Source organism: Lichenostomus cassidix, chromosome 11 (assembly GCF_008360975.1).
Source record: "Lichenostomus cassidix isolate B80296 chromosome 11, HeHo_3.0, whole genome shotgun sequence".
NCBI lineage: Eukaryota > Metazoa > Chordata > Aves > Passeriformes > Meliphagidae > Lichenostomus > Lichenostomus cassidix.
Genome location: NC_139492.1, coordinates 1,123,078 through 1,138,560, shown reverse-complemented (window position 1 = coordinate 1,138,560; position 15,483 = coordinate 1,123,078). Strand labels below are relative to the sequence as shown.

The 15,483-nt window shown below is 61.1% G+C and overlaps 2 protein-coding genes across 2 annotated transcripts; both read left to right on the top strand.

The window, feature by feature from the left end:
- The first annotated feature begins 929 nt into the window (after positions 1-929).
- Positions 930-6,353, top strand: RPL13 (ribosomal protein L13). Its single transcript, XM_085071372.1, has 6 exons — positions 930-1,083; positions 1,264-1,376; positions 2,317-2,458; positions 3,835-4,008; positions 5,274-5,330; positions 6,151-6,353. The coding sequence occupies exons 2-6, from the start codon at positions 1,273-1,275 to the stop codon at positions 6,307-6,309; spliced, it is 636 nt and encodes a 211-aa protein (XP_084927498.1). The 5' UTR covers positions 930-1,083; positions 1,264-1,272; the 3' UTR covers positions 6,310-6,353.
- A 1,610-nt stretch (positions 6,354-7,963) lies between these two features.
- Positions 7,964-15,312, top strand: CPNE7 (copine 7). Its single transcript, XM_085071353.1, has 16 exons — positions 7,964-8,096; positions 8,830-9,240; positions 11,350-11,532; positions 11,601-11,675; positions 12,077-12,151; positions 12,228-12,311; positions 12,397-12,486; positions 12,642-12,740; positions 13,082-13,168; positions 13,315-13,374; positions 13,459-13,592; positions 13,716-13,770; positions 13,889-13,940; positions 14,008-14,141; positions 14,274-14,510; positions 14,793-15,312. Exons 2-16 carry the CDS (start codon positions 9,016-9,018, stop codon positions 14,928-14,930), a joined length of 1,728 nt encoding a protein of 575 aa, XP_084927479.1. The 5' UTR covers positions 7,964-8,096; positions 8,830-9,015; the 3' UTR covers positions 14,931-15,312.
- Positions 15,313-15,483: the final 171 nt, after the last annotated feature.

Here is a 15,483-nt window from a genome sequence, read left to right as displayed (position 1 = left end):
GTTGACAGGGTTGTCTGGTGTTCATCAGGGAAAGCATTGAAGTGCTTGTTGCTGCCTGGAGCGCCCTGGCTGGGTTCATCTTTTAGGAAGGATTATTGTCTCGAGTTGTTCCACCAGGCCTGTCTGTGACCTGACAGACCCCAGCCCAAGCCTGGGCTCTCACAGCTCACAGCCCTCAGCCCTTTGTCACAGTCCCAGGCTCCTGTCCTGGGTCAGGCTGGGGCTGGGAGCCTCCTGCTTCCCTGAGAATGTGAAGATGTTCTGTGCTGTGTCCTCTCCCTTCTCCCAGCTCATTCCCTGGGGTGTGATTTCCCTTGATTTCAGGGGCACAAATAGTTTCCTACATCTAAAATGCTGCCTGGATTTTTTTATTCCAAACTTGTTTCTTCCCAGGCTCACTTTTTGAATTCCCTTTTCCAGTAGCAGATGAAATTCTGAGTGTTTTTGATTTTATTTTTTAGCTCACAGACCCTTTGCTGGGGGCAGTTCAGCTCCATGGGGCCGAGGGTGACAGGAGCAGTGCAGTGTGGGCACAGTGGTGTGACAGCACAGGTCCTTAGTGGCTTCAGGGGTGCTGCAGCACTGCTGTGCCATCGCCACAGGCATGGATCCCTTTGCTGTGGGACCTGCCGAGGGGGATGGAAGCCCTCGAGCCCTCTCCTGCCACATGGGAGGTGATGCTGCTGCCCCAGAGCGGGGCAGGGGAGCAGGGATGCTGCTCTGCCCTTGGACGGGGAGGGGAGCAGGGACCCCACAGTGCCGCGGCATTCCACAGGGACTATGCAGTGTCTGTCCCATCCGGCCTGGCCAGGCGGTGCTGGGCTCGGGAGAGAGCATCGCGCTGCTGCTCCCGCTCGGGTCTGCCTGCGGCTCCGTTCGGCCCGTCCCGGTTCCCCGTCTCGCCGTGCGCGGCCCCTTTAAGCCGCCGCCATCTTTGCTGCGGGCGCGGTGAAGCCGCCGCCGCCCCTCCTTGGCTCCGCCCCTCTCTGGGTGTCTGGCGCGCTGCCCATTGGGCGCCGCCGCGGCACTTCCGCCGCCGCCGCACCAGCACTTCCTTTCCGGTCGCCATCGTCGGGGCGGGAGGTGAGTGAAGGCCCGGGGCTCCATCCGCCGCCATCCGCCCGCCGGGGCCGCGCCCGCCGCTGCCACAGCCCCGCGCGGAGCCCCGGGGGTGCTAATGGGGCCGCGCCGGGCCGGGGGCCGCGGGTTCCGGGGCGTCCCGGGGGCCGGGAGGGGCCGCGTTAACCGTGCCCATGTCCGCAGGCCGCAGCCATGGCGCCCAGCCGCAATGGGATGATCCTGAAGCCTCACTTCCACAAGGACTGGCAGCGCCGAGTCGCGACTTGGTTCAACCAGCCAGCCCGCAAGCTCCGCAGGTGAGTCCCGGGGTTCCGGGGGCCGCGGGAGGTGATTCTGCGGGGCGCTTGGGAAGTCAGAGCGCCGTGGATTTTTGGTTAGCCGGTCCCTGAGCGTGCTCGTGCGAGCTCCTTCCAGCAGTAGCCAAGTGATGAGACATCTCCGGAATCGCTGTATGCACGGTGATGAATCCTCCCTGGGTCTCTGATGGCAGTGGCAGCTCCAGGGCAGCAGCTAGTCAGTGCGGCCCGGCTGTTTGTTCCGGAGGGATCGCAGGGCGGGAGATGACTCCTTGCAAGGGCAGCAGTGGCTCGTCTGGCAGATGCCGTGTTCCTGCTGGCTGTCCCGTTGATGTGGCACAGGCGGGCAAGACGCCGATAGCACTTGGTTTGCACCAGTCGTCGTGTGACCAGCAAGAGCAGGGTAATGCCTGTACCCTGTGCTGGCACTGCCGAGGCCACACTTGGAATTCTGGAGTCACATTTGGCCTCATGCTGCAGGAGAGACATCGTGGAGCATGTTCTAGAGAAGGGAATGGCGCTGGGGAAGGGGCTGGAGAACGAGGAGTGGCTGAGGGAGCTGGCAGGGCTCAGCCTGGAGAAAAGGAGGCTCGGGGGGACTCTAGCACTGCACAACTCCTGACAGGAGAGGCAGCCAGGGGGGTTTGGGCTCTGCTCCCAGGCAACAAGAGACAGGATGAGAGGGATCAGCCTCAAGCTATGCTAGGGGAGGTTCAGGTTGGACATCAGGAGGAATTTCTTCCTGAAAAGAGTGGTCAGACCTTTGAACGGCTGCCCAGGGAGGTGGTGGAGTCCCCATCCCTGGGGCTGTCCAAGAAAGAAGTGGACATGGCCCTCAGTGTTCTGGGCTGGTGACAAGGTGAGGATTGGTCAGAGGTTGGACTCGATGACTTTGAAGGTGTTTTCAGATGTAAACGATGCTGTGATGCTGCCGTTGCAGGAGGAAGGCTCGCCAGGCCAAGGCTCGCCGCATCGCCCCCCGGCCCGTGGCTGGGCCCATCCGGCCCATTGTCAGGTGCCCTACAATCAGATACCACAAAAAAGTTCGTGCTGGCAGAGGCTTCAGTCTGGAGGAGCTTAAAGTAAGTGCAGAGCATTGATATATGCATTGATAAATTAATGAACTCCTAGTCTGAGCTCAGCTGCTTTTCCTGTCCTGCACAAGGTGACTTGCCATGGGGTTGGTACCTAGGCAAGGAAAGACTGGTCTCACCTGTAACAGTGGAGTGGGTGTGTGAAGGGTGCTTTAAGGATAAATGTCTGTTTATCTGGTCAGACTGTCGTTTAAAATGTCATTAAAGTCAAGCTGAAATAGGGGAAATTTATGTTGGATATGCAAAAGAAGTTGTTTCCTGTGAGGGTGGGGAGGCCCTGGCACAGGCTGCACAGAAAAGCTGTGGCTGCCCCTGGATCCCTGGCAGTGTCCAAGGCCAGGTTGGATGGGGCTTGGAGCAACCTGGGATAGTGGAAGGTGTCCCTGTCATGGCAGGGAATAGAACTTGGTGAGTTTTAAGGTCCTTTCCAACCCAAGCTATTCAGAGATTCTATGAAATTCAAATTCTGAAAGAGCCTTGAGTCTCCTAAAATTTTTTAGGAGAGGGGGAGGATTAAGATCATCTTCATTAAATCATTCTGTTTCTTTATGAAACACTTTTCTGCTAATCTTAAATATTTTGACTGATCATGTTGTGGAGCAAGTAAACCCAGCTCAGCTTAGTTCTAGGAGTATCAGGGGATGTTGTACAAAGTGTTTCCTGCCTTCCATTCCTTCAGGACGCTTGTCACTGTGACTTGCCCAGGTGTACTGAGCTGGTAAAGGTGGTCTGCAGGGCCCCTCACTGTGTATCTGTGATCAGATACCACATCAGGGCTTGCTGGCAGCCAGCAGCCACCTCTGCGTGTTGTTCAGTGTCTTAATTAAAACATTTATAACTGAAATTGGTGCCCTGAGGCAGGGAAATTGTTCTTCTGAGTGCCAAATACTTAATCTCTTTTTTTTTTTTAATATTTGGGTAATGGTAGAACACAAAGTGGGACGCAGCTGTTTGTCTTCAAACAGAAAATGAGTTTTTTGTTTAAGATAATTTAAAAAATAGTTATTCAAAGGTTTTTAGATGGTTGGAAAAAGTCTTTATTTAATGGCACTCCCAGTATTCAGTGAACCAGAGTTGTCCATGTCCTGACTTCATAAACATCTATCTGTGTAAATCAGAGGTTAAATGTGTCCCTCAGGGGTTGCACTTCGCTCCCCTGGGGAAATCCACCTGCAAAAATGAAAGCCTGAGCAACATTTTAAGCACTAAGGTACACCAGGACGCCCTTTGTTGGTGGTGTAGTTGGTCCCTCAGTTGATGCCCAGCCTTTCTCCAGACCCAGTATCCCGTGCTGGCTGTGCTTGGGTCCCTGCCTGGCTGCTGGCAGCTGTGGGATGCCAACAGCACTCTCCTTCTCTCCTCAGCTCGCTGGCATCAACAAGAAGTATGCCAGGACTATCGGAATCTCCGTGGATCCCCGGAGACGGAACAAGTCCACCGAGTCCCTGCAGGCCAACGTGCAGAGGCTGAAGGAGTACCACTCCAAGCTCATCCTCTTCCCAAGGAAGCCAGCCATGCCCAAGAAGGGAGACAGCTCTGTGAGTACCTGACTGCTGGCAATGTGTCCTGTTTTGGGAGGTTTGGTGGCAGGCAGAGCTCCTGAGCCTGCTCCAGGATGTGACCCCTGTGGTTCTGAGCCCAGTGCAAGGCCAGGCCTGGTAGGGTCGAGTCTAATGGGGCTCTCTGGGTTACAGTGGCGCTTCAGGGAGGTGTTTTGCTGAGGAGCTACAACCCTGTTTTTGTGCTGATTCCTGGAGCTTTGATCCTTGGCCCAGCCAGCTGAGTTTTTGTTTAGGGAGCTGAGTTGTCAGGATGGCTGGAGATTCCCTCTGGAGCCAGTCCTGCTGGTGCAAGGCAGAGGGACAGGCTGTGAGTGGCTCCAGAGCCATGTGCCAGGCAAGCTCCAGAAGGCGGTTGCTGTTGACATTCAAAAATGCTTTTCATTAAAACCTCTCCAGGATCAGAGCAGAGCCATGTTCCCTGGCTCTGCTGGCAGTAGATCCAGGGAACACAGCCGTGAGTTCAGACTGTCCTCACATCTTGTAGGGAGTCTGGCAGCTCCAATCTGTTTAACTCTCTCTTCAGAGCAGGGAAGAAGGGCCTTGAGCCGAAAAACTGATTCAGATGTGTTTGCTGGAAATCAGCTGTATTCAGTAAATGTTCAGTTATTTTTGTCAGATGACACGCTCTTAGAAAAAGCTGGAATCAACCTATGAAGGAGTTGCTGAGGAATGTGTTGGGTGTATATGAGCTGTGGGGGCTCAGCCTGGAGAAAAGAAGGCTCAAGAAACAGCCTCTGTGCAGGGAAAGTGGTTCAGGTTGGACATCAGGAGGAATTTCTGCCTGGAAAGGGTGGGAGAGGCCAGGGCAGTGTGAAGTCCCCATCCCTGAAGCTGTCCAAGGAACGACTGGGCATGTCATTCAGTGCTCTGGGCCAGTGATAAGGTGGGGATCACTCACAGGTTGGACTTGATGATCATGGAGGTCTTTTCCAATCGAAATGATCGTGTGATGCTGTGTAAATTGAGAATAGCACAGTTGGTGTCAAAGCTTTCCCAGCTGGCAGAGCTGTGGGTCGCTGCTGCTCTGGCCGGATCTGGGCACAGCGTGGGTTGCTGATGCAGCTCATCTGTGCCAAACGCTCTGAAGTGCTGGGTTCATTACCATTTGGTGTTAAATCTCCTGCCAGGATCATTAGCACCGTGTTTAGGCTGGGTACCTGCATACAGGCTGTGCTTTAACTGAGGTTTTAGACAAAGTTCAAATTCTCTTTTAACTAAATTCTTCTCTTCCTGTTGTGCAGCCAGAGGAACTCAAGATGGCCACTCAGCTCACAGGACCTGTTATGCCCATCAAGAACGTAAGTGTCATTTAATTGTGTTCTCTGTGTGACAAAATTGAGACTGAACTCGTGGAGAGGGTTCTCTCCTTGCTGTCTCGCAGCTGAGGGTGGCTGTCTCCAGGCATTGGATCAAAAAAACCCCAGGAATAAGTCTTTGAGAGAACTGTGAAATTGAGGACACTTTGGGTTTAGCTGGGGTGGGAGTGCCCAGGCAGGTTCTGTGGTCACTGTTTGTCCCTAAATCCTCTCTGCTTCCCAGAGCTGCTGTCAGCAGTGTCACAAACCTCTACTCATTCTACTCAGGGGTGGAGCTGGGTGGGGGTGGTCAGGCTCTGTTCCCAGGTGACAAGTGACAGGATGAGAGGAAATGGCCACAAGTTGTGCCTGCCGAGGTTTAGGTTGGATATTAGGAAAATTTCTATACAGCACAGGCTGTCCAGCCCTGGCACAGCTGCCCAGGGCAGTGGTGGAGTCCCCATCCCTGCAAGTGTTCAAACACGTGGATGTGGCACCTGAGGACATGGTTGGTGGTAGCCATGGTGGTGCTGGGCTGGCGGTTGGACTCCATATTAAAGGTCTTTTCCAGCCTTAACAATGCCGTGATTGTGTGAAAGCTGACCCAGGTTTCCCGTGGTGCCTGTTTTTATTCCTGCTCCGTTGTGCTCTGCTGACGCACGAGGAGCCGTCGGGAAGGTGGATCCCGGCAGAGCAGGCTGAGGGCAGGGCCTGTAGATGGCACGAGTGCTCCGTTCCCGCTCGTTCCTCTCGGAGATCCTTGTGGGAAGCCTCAGCTCCCGGCTCCGAGGGGCAGCCTGACTGTCTGGCGCTCTCTCCGCAGGTTTTCAAGCGGGAGAAGGCGCGTGTCATCTCGGAAGACGAGAAGAACTTCAAGGCCTTTGCCAGCCTTCGCATGGCCCGGGCCAACGCCCGCCTCTTCGGCATCCGCGCCAAGCGCGCCAAGGAAGCGGCAGAGCAGGATGTGGAGAAGAAGAAATGAACTGTTCTCCCCAGAACTGTCAATAAAAAGCCGTAGAAAGCCGAGTGTGCTGTGGTTTTGGGGCACATGTACCGAGCGGAGCCACCCCGTGTGCCGGTGGCGGTACAGGGATGTGCTCGAGCGTGGGAAGCCTCGTTTGCTGTGATTGGAGGCTCCAAATTTCCCTGAAGCCAAGTGAAACACCTGCCTTGTGCCCACTCTTCTGCTTTGTCTCAGAGCTGCAGCCTGGGCTCTCTTCTGCTCTGCTTCTGAGGGGCTTTGGGGGTTCCTCCTCCATGCCAGGTTTTGCTGCCCCTTCCCTGCCTTCCATGCCAGTATTCCTGGTTTAATGATTTCCACACCTCTGTGTGAGGCCAAGCTGCTCAAGTTGGGTTTCATGGCAGGGGTCACTCATAGATGCTGCCCACGCAGGGAGGGCTTCCCATTTTTGGGGGGGCACATGAGGAGCAAGGTATGGCCCAGCCCCTCAGCTGGGTTTGGATGGAGCAGAGTCTCAGGGCTGGGATCTGCTGCTCTGCTATCCTGCATTCCCTGGCCCTTGGCTCAGCCCGTGCTGCTGTTCCAGGGCCCTTTTAGCCATTTCTTCATGGTTTAAAGGCCATGCCACGGTAGATGTGGCACCTGGGGACATTGTGGTGGCCTTGGCAGTGCTGGAGAGAGGGTGAACTGATCTTGTAGGCTTTTTCCAGCCCAAACGATTCTTTGATACTTCAAGTGCCACCACAGGAGCTCAGGAGAAAGTGGGGGACTCTGCCTCATCCATGTAGTTGTTGGGGGGATCCTGGGCTCTGCCTGTCCTGCTGGGGGGGCTGAGAGATCACTGGGATGTGTCAGTGGGAGCAGAGCTGCTCCACAAGCACTCAGCCCATTGTTGGTTCAGGTAATCTATCTTCCATGAGCGGGATGGGATGGGATGGGATGGGATGGGGTACTCAGTACTGGAGGGCTGGCACAGCTGGATGAACGCTGGGCTGCTCAAACAGGCAGGAGGTGCCTGATGTGCTGGCTGAGTCCAGCTGCCACTCTGTCTCTCCAGCCCCTCTGCCCAGACTGTCCCACCGTGGGTTGGTGTTCCCTGCCCTGCCGAGCCGTGCTGGGGGCTGTGGGGGGAGCAGGAAGGAGAGTGGCCTATTTCTGCCAGGCAGTCTGGGGATTAGCTCCCGAAGCCTGGGCCCTGCGGTGCCCTCGTGCTCGTTAGCCCTATCTGCATTTTAATCCCTCCAAATTTGGGCTAATTACATCATCTTCCATAAAGCCAGGCTGACAGCGCCGCAGCGCTGGGGGGTGCAGGGGTGGGTGGGGGTCCCAGACTGGGGACTCAGCATGTGGGGCTCCATGTGCATGGAATGTGGGTCTGGATGCTCGTGGGGAGGGCACCCGGTGGGTTTGGGGCATCCCACCCTTGTGCTTGGGCTGTTGGCTCACAGGGTGGGGGACCGGGACAGGCATGGCCTCGGGTACCCCATGGGGAGCAGCTGGGGAGAGTGAGGGGCTGTGCCTGTGCCAGCGGGTCTCAGCTGGAGCAGGAGCTCCTGCCCTGGCACAGCCAGCAGTGCTGGGGACCCTGGGGACATCACTCAGCCCCGCGCACAGGGTGGGCTCCGCTCCGGAGCCGGCAGCGAGGCAGTTAACGGAGCTTGTCATCCATCTCCCTCTTAGGGCTTCGCTCCCGAGCTGCAGCTTGAGTCAGTTGTGTGGAGGTGGCAGCGGCAGCAGCTCCGGCTGGCACACCGGCACGGCTGGCACCCCGACCCAGCCCCTGCCCGGCCCGGGCCACCAGCACCCAGGTGAGGGGGCGAGGGGCAGGGTGGGACCCTCTGTCCCCTCTGCTGAGCGATGGATGCCAAGGGGTGCCCGCGATCGCGGGGAGGGGGACGGTGCCCACTGGAGCCGGGGCAGCGGAGCCATGTGCCGGGGAGGGCCTGGGCACTGCGTGACTTGCCCAGGAAACTTTGGCCGGGCTGGGCACACGAGGGCACGGCTGGGCAGGGGCTGCTCTCTCCCTGTCCCTGCACCTGCACCTGCCCTAGACAGGAAGCCCCGGGAGCTGCAGGTGGGGACACAAGCCCCGGACTGCAGCCCGGCCGGCAGAACCCCTCGCTGACCGTCGGGCTGCATCGCCTGGCTGAGTGTCACCAGGCGGAGGGTGTACCCTGTCCCCAGCACGGGGGCAATCCGTCAGCTGGTGGCACAGACACGGAGTTGGTGTCCCCGCTGCCCTCCCGGGGAGCCCTGCCCAGGCTGGGGGTGCTGCCCACAGGGACTGGAGTGGGGTTTCTGCTCCACAGCCCCGCGCGGGACACCCCAGGGTGGTTACCCAGCCCCGTTTGGGTTTCCCTTCCCCTCGGGACACCTCCTGCCCCTGGGGTGGGGCTGGGACAGAGCCGGCACGGCCCCGCAGGACCAGGTGACCCCCTGAGAGCAGTGCCCCCGGGGCTGGCTGGCACTCGGGGGCACACGGGCAGTGCCACGAGGGAGCCCCAGCTCCCGCTCATCCCGCTGTGCTTTGATGCCTTGCAGGGCCCCGCGGAGCCATCGGGACTGGAACCGCCCCCGCCTCCGAAGGGTCCCTCGGGTCCCTCCGCCGTCCCCCTGTCCTGCCACCGGGGCGAGCCTGGCACTGCGGGGCGCCGTGCCCCGGGCATGACGGGCACCTGCCCGGCTCCCTGACGGCGCCCAAGGCAGCGGCCGCCCCGCTCGCCCCCCATGCCCTTCGCCCACGGGGCCGCCTGTCCCCCGCCGCGCCCGGCTGGCCCCCGCGCCCCGGCTGGCATGGGCGACGTGCCCGAGCCGTGCCCGCAGGCCTCGCTGGCCGTGCTGTCCAAGGTGGAGCTGCGGGTCAGCTGTAAACACCTCCTGGACCGCGACACCCTCAACAAGTCGGACCCCTGCGTCCTGCTGCTGATGCAGACCCAGGGCCAGTGGATGGAGGTAGGAGGGTGGGGGGCACTTCTGCCACCCACCGTGCCAGGCAAGGCAGGGCAGGGTGGGCACTGGGGTGTGGTGGGGCTGGGAACAGGGTGGTGGATGCAGGGGGCTGCAGGGTGGGGTGCAGGTGATGGTGGGGGGCAAGGTGCAGGGTGCAGAGCAGGGCTCAGGGGGCAGATGATAAAGAGCAGAGTGCACAACACAGAGCAGGGTACAGGAAATAATGGGGAATGGAGTACAGGGTGTGAAGCAGGGTGCTGAGTGTTGAACTGGGAGCAGGGCTCAGAACAGGGTGCAGGGTTCAGGATATGGTGCAGGGTGCAGAACAGGGTGCAGGGTGCAGAATATGGTGCAGGGTGCAGAACAGGGTGCAGGGTGCAGAACAGGGTGCAGGGTGCAGAACAGGGTGTAGGGTGCAGAATATGGTGCAGGGTGCAGAGCAGGGTGCAGGGTGCAGAGCAGGGTGCAGGGTGCAAGGTGCAGAGCAGGGTGCAAGGTGCAGAACAGGGTGCAGAGTGGGCATGCAGGCTGAGGTGCAGGAAATGATGCAGAGTAGGGTGCATGGTGCAAGACAGGTTGCAGGGTGCAGAACGAGGTGCAGGGTTCAGAGCAGGGTGCAGAACAGGTGCAGGAGATAATGGAGAATGGGTGCTGGGTGCAGAACAGGGTGCAGGGCTCAGGATGGGGTACAGAGTTCAGAATGGGGCACAGGGTTCAGAAAGGAGTGCAAAGTGCAGAACAGGGTGCAAGGTTTGGAGCAAGGGACAGAGTGCAGGGTGAGGATGCAGGATGGGGTGCAGGAGACAATGCAGAATAGGGTGTAAGGTGCAGCACAGGTTGCAGGGTGCAGAACAGGTTGCAGGAGGTGAGGCAGAGTGGGCAGAGCGCTGTGGGGCACCCAGCAGCCCCTGGGGACTGCGGCTGCAGTGGGGTCAGGGAGCAGGGTGGGGTGCCCACGGCGTGTGGCTCCAGAGTGGCTCCACTGCCCTGGGCAGGGACAAGGGACACCTCAGGCTCAGGGCTGGAGGGCTGGTGCTGAAGGTGGCACTGAGCTGACACTGGTGTTTATGCGGGCAGTGAGGATGGCACTGGGGCTGGCATGGCTCCTTCCATCCCTCCCCGCCCCGAGCTCTGGGCTGGCACCGGCAGCCCTGCTCTAATCGCGGCCGCTCAGCCGGTGGATTTAGCGCTAAATCCCTCGGCGTGTCATCGACTCCGCTCGAGCCAGCGTGGGGCTGGGGGGGGACAAGGGCTCCGTGCCAGCTGCGGTGTGCTGTGCCATGCCAGACACTTGTACCCGGCTGTGCCACATGCTCCCTGCCACACTGTGTGCCGTGCCACGTTGTGCTGTGCCAGACACCAGCCAGCTCCAAGAGGCAAGGGGACCCCTCCTGAGCCACATTTTGGAGTGACTCCCTGACCTGTCCCCTCCCTGTCCCAGCCAGCCCGTGTCCCCCAGACGAGCTGGTGGCTAAATCTGGTTCTGCTGCTGGCTCCAAGTGCCAAGATGGCCCTGGACCTGCTGGCAGATCCTGGCACTGGAGGTCCCGAGTGCCTGAGACCCAGATCCCAAAAATGAGGAGCTGGCAGTGCCCATGCACGAGGGACACAGGTGGCCATGGCAAGCTGGTGGCAGTGTGGGCTGGCAGGGTGCCCTGGCCAGGATGTGTCCCCTTGAGTCAGCACTGGCAGGGATGGGTGCAGTGACGCTCTGGAACCGCTTGGCACCCACTGCCAGCACAGCCAGGAGATGCTGAGCACCCACCACCTGCTGTGGGGGCACAAGGGCCACCCCGGGATGGGGCACAGGGACTCCTCCTGCCACCAGCCCATTGCTCCTGCTCCAGCAGAGCTGTGGCAAAGCATGGCCAGAGCCAGAGTATCCCCTTGGATGACCACAGGGAGTCCAATGCAAGCCTCCAGGCCTGGGGCTAGCAGGGCTGGAGGCTGTGGGGGGCTCAAGGGGCTCCTCCAAATGCCATTCACGTGGGCACAGCTGGTCCTTCCCAGCACCCCCCATCTCTTCATCCCCATCCCTGCCTCTCCACCTGCTAATTCCCACATCCCTGTGTGAGCTCTGGCATCCCAAGGCCCTGTGCCACTCCCGGGCAGGTGGATCGCAGCGAGGTGATCAAGAGCAACCTGAACCCTGTGTTTGCCAAGATCTTCACGGTCGATTACTACTTCGAGGAGGTGCAGAAGCTGCGGTTTGAGGTGTATGACAGCCACGGCCAGGCTGGCGTGGGCACACATGATGATGACTTCCTGGGGGGCATGGAGTGCACCGTGGGGCAGGTGAGCCTGGGGACCCCCGCCTGGGGACACCGTGGTGGTGTCCCCTCCCCAACCCTGGGCTCTCGCAGATCGTGGCACAGAAACGAGTGACAAAGCCGCTGTTCCTCAAGTACGGGAAGTTCGCAGGCAAATCCACAATCACGGTGAGCATGGAGCATGTGCTGGGGTGACAATGGGGTGACACTGAGCAGGGGCACTGGGGTGGCACAAACTCGGGCACTGGGATAGGGTGCACAGGTGACGTGGGACTGGACTCCTGGGATGGCACCAGACAGCACAGATGGGTGGCTCTGGATTTAGGACACCGGGATGGCATCACACTGGGATGTCTGGGTGGTGCTGGGCTGGGTCAGTGGGGTGGCACAGACTCTTAGGGGTGGGGAGGGCTCAGGGTCCCCCATGGCATCCACTGGCCATCCTGAAGGTCCCTGCTGTGCTGGGGAAGCACGTGGGACTCTGTCCCCTCCTGGGACACCACAGGGAGGTGGGCAGGGGACAAAGCCATGCCAGGTGCTGAGCACCCCACGGCCACCTCTCCTCACAGATCATCTCAGAGGAGATCTCGGGGAACAACGGCTACGTGGAGCTCGCCTTCCGCGCCAAGAAGCTGGATGACAAGGTGAGCTGGGTGCCAGGGGGGCTGTGGGGCAGGGCGGGCAGGGTGGGCAGTGCTCTGCCCCATCCTCCTCCCCCAGGACCTCTTCAGCAAGTCAGATCCCTTCCTGGAGATCTACCGCATCGACGATGACCGCAGTGAGCAGCTCGTGTACCGCACCGAGGTGAGGCTGGGGCAGCACTGAGCCCTCAGCTGCCCCACGGCCACCCCGGGGGCTCCCCGGCCCCACTGAGCCCCCTGTCCTGCAGGTGGTGAAGAACAACCTGAGCCCCATCTGGGAGCCCTTCAAGGTCTCCCTCAACTCACTCTGCAGCTGCGAGGAGAAGAGGAAGCTGAGGGTGAGGAAGGGTGGTGGGAACCCCCATTCCTGCCCTGGGGACATCTGTACCCCAGCCTCCCTGGGGGTGTGCTGGGGACCCTACAGTGCTGGGGACAGTGCTGGGGACCCCCTGGTGCCAGGGCTGGTGCCAGGGCTGAGCTGTGCCCTCTGCAGTGCGTGGTGTGGGACTACGACTCACGGGGCAAACACGACTTCATCGGGGAGTTCTACACCACCTTCGAGGAGATGCAGAAGGCCATGGGGGAGAACAAGGTGGGACACAGGGACCTCGCCTGTGTGCTGGCACCACAGCCCATCCCAGCAGGCACCTCCCAGCTCCTCCTCTGGGTTTGGGGTCATTTTCTGCTTGCTGCCCTCCTTTTCGGGGAAGGGATGGTGGGTTTGGGGTCATGGATTTGGAATCAGTCATGGATGGGGTGGCTGGAGCTTGGGGGTTGGTTGGGAGTGGGGGGAGGCAGCTGCAGCCTGGGGATGGGGGGTGCAGTGTTCCGGGGCTGTGGGGTCCCTCCTGTGCAGAGCCATGGCGCTGGGGGTGCCAGGGCTGGGCTGTGTCCTGTTGGGGGCTGCAGGCAGCACGGGTGTTGGTGCCACAGGTGCAGTGGGACTGCATGAACCCCAAGTACAAGATCAAGAAGCGCAACTACAAGAACTCGGGGGTCGTGGTGCTGCTGGACCTGAAGGTGAGCGTCTGGGAGCCGCGCCGGGCTGTGCCGAGCCGTGCCGGGCTGTGCCGGGCTGTGCCGAGCCGTGCCGGGCTATGCCGGGCCGTTCCTGGCTCTGCGGGCCGGCACGGGGCAGGACTGCCTGACGCAGGTCCCTCTGGAAGATCCACAGGGTTTACTCCTTCCTGGATTACATCATGGGCGGCTGCCAGATCCATTTCACGGTGAGCACTGTCCCCTCCCCACCCTGCAGGGACACATCGGTGGCCCTGCTTGCCCTGGGGGGACCCTCACTGCCCCCCCACCAGGTGGCCATCGACTTCACGGCGTCCAACGGGGACCCCCGGAACAGCTGCTCCCTGCACTACATCAACCCCTACCAGCCCAACGAGTACCTCAAGGCGCTGGTGGCCGTGGGTGAGATCTGCCAGGACTACGACAGGTTGGTGGCTCTGGCGGGTCCCCCGGAGCCTTACACCCTGCTGACGGCCACGCTGGGGTCCGATGCCCCAGTGACAGCCACGCGGTGATGTCACTGGAGCTCCTCACACCCCTTCCCTTGCAGCGATAAGAAATTCTCGGCTCTGGGCTTTGGTGCCAGGATCCCCCCCAAGTACGAGGTGAGGGGGTCTCAGGTGGGACCCCAGGGATGTGCTTGTCCCTCTGGGTGCCCCCGGCTGTGGCACCGGCGGGGCTGTGGCACGGGGTGGACACCAACTGTCCCCTCCCTCCCTCCAGGTCTCCCACGACTTCGCCATCAACTTCAACCCCGACAACGATGAGTGTGAGGGTGAGTCCAGCTCCTGAGCTGCCGAACCCATGGCTGGGACACCCCTCACCCCTCGCACACCCCACAGGCATCCAGGGCGTCGTGGAGTCCTACCAGAGCTGCCTGCCCAAAATCCAGCTCTACGGCCCCACCAACGTGGCTCCCATCATCTCCAAGGTGGCTCGTGTGGCGGCCGACGAGGAGCGGACCAAGGAGGCGTCGGTGGGTCCCGCAGCCCCCGCCGGGGCTGGGCTGAGACCCTGCATGCTGGTGACGCTGGTGACACTCGTGGTTGCTCCAGCGTGGGGCCGGCAGCGGGGTCAGGCAGCGCCCCGAGCATTCCTGTCCCCTCAGCAATACTTCATCCTGCTGATCCTGACGGACGGCGTGGTGACGGACATGGCGGACACGCGGGAGGCCATCGTGCGGGCCTCCTACCTGCCCATGTCCATCATCATCGTCGGTGTGGGCAACGCCGACTTCACCGACATGCAGATCCTGGACGGGGACGACGGCGTGCTGCGCTCCCCCAAGGGCGAGCCCGTGCTGCGCGACATCGTGCAGTTCGTCCCCTTCCGCGAGTTCAAGAACGTGAGTGCGGTGCTGCCTTCTCCCTCTAGCTCCCTGCTGTCCCCTCCCGGTCTCTCCCGCCCCTTTCCGCCCCTTTCCCGTCCCTCCCGTCCCCTCCCGCCCCGCCCCCGACCCGTCCCGTCCCCTCTTGCCTTGTCCCATCCATCTCCTCCCTTCCAGATCGCTCTCGTCCCTATCTGCCCTTCTTGTCCTCTCCGGTCCCCTCCCATCTCCACACCCCCGCGTGGCGGCACACGGCCCCGGTGCCCGCGGCTCACCCCGGTGTCCCCCGGTGTCCCGCAGGCGTCACCCACAGCCCTGGCGAAGTGCGTGCTGGCGGAGGTGCCCAAGCAGGTGGTGGAGTACTACAGCTACAAGGCGTTCCCCCCGCGCTGCCCACGGCCCCCCACCCCCGACCCCAACCTGGGCTCCCCGCAGTGAGGGACCCCCGACTCCCCACCCCCGACCCCAGTGGGTTCCCCCAGTGAGAGACCCCCGGTGCCCCCTGCCCCAGCCTTGGGTTGCCCCGATGAAAGCCCCTGACCCCAGCCTCGACTCGCCCAGTGAGACCCCTCTGCTCTCCCGGTGTGGCATGGGGACAGACGGGGTCCCCGCAAGGCCCAGCCCTGCCACAGCCCCCACCTGGCCGGGACACGGGGAAAGTCCCGGCCCCCCAGTGCAGGACACTCCCGGTGGTCTGTGCCCTGTGGCTCGGACCCACCCCATCCCTGCTGTCCCCTCGGTCCCCTCAGTCCCCGCTTCTCTGCCACTGTGATGTTTGGAGGCTGCATGACCCCCCAATAAAGCACCACCCCTGTGCCCATCCTCCCGCTCTCTGGCTGCTGACCCCCACCTCCGGAGGGGTCAGTGAGGGTGGGCAGAGACACTGGCAGCTCCTGGATGCTGCCGTGTCCCCTCGCGGTGACAGCGCACCGCCCCACCTGGTGACAAGAGCCGAGGGCAGCCCCAGCCCTCGCATTTCGGCTGTCCGTGG

What these genes read in the sequence shown, in the direction of transcription:
- RPL13 (XM_085071372.1), top strand. Translation starts at nt 1,273, where the DNA reads ATGGCGCCCAGCCGCAATGGGATGATCCTGAAGCCTCACTTCCACAAG. An exon ending in CCAGCCCGCAAGCTCCGCAG is followed by an intron (nt 1,377 to 2,316) that starts GTGAGTCCCGGG and finishes CTGCCGTTGCAG; the next exon opens with GAGGAAGGCTCGCCAGGCCA. An exon ending in TCAGTCTGGAGGAGCTTAAA is followed by an intron (nt 2,459 to 3,834) that starts GTAAGTGCAGAG and finishes TTCTCTCCTCAG; the next exon opens with CTCGCTGGCATCAACAAGAA.
- CPNE7 (XM_085071353.1), top strand. Translation starts at nt 9,016, where the DNA reads ATGCCCTTCGCCCACGGGGCCGCCTGTCCCCCGCCGCGCCCGGCTGGC. An exon ending in CGACAACGATGAGTGTGAGG is followed by an intron (nt 13,941 to 14,007) that starts GTGAGTCCAGCT and finishes CACACCCCACAG; the next exon opens with GCATCCAGGGCGTCGTGGAG. An exon ending in AGCGGACCAAGGAGGCGTCG is followed by an intron (nt 14,142 to 14,273) that starts GTGGGTCCCGCA and finishes CTGTCCCCTCAG; the next exon opens with CAATACTTCATCCTGCTGAT.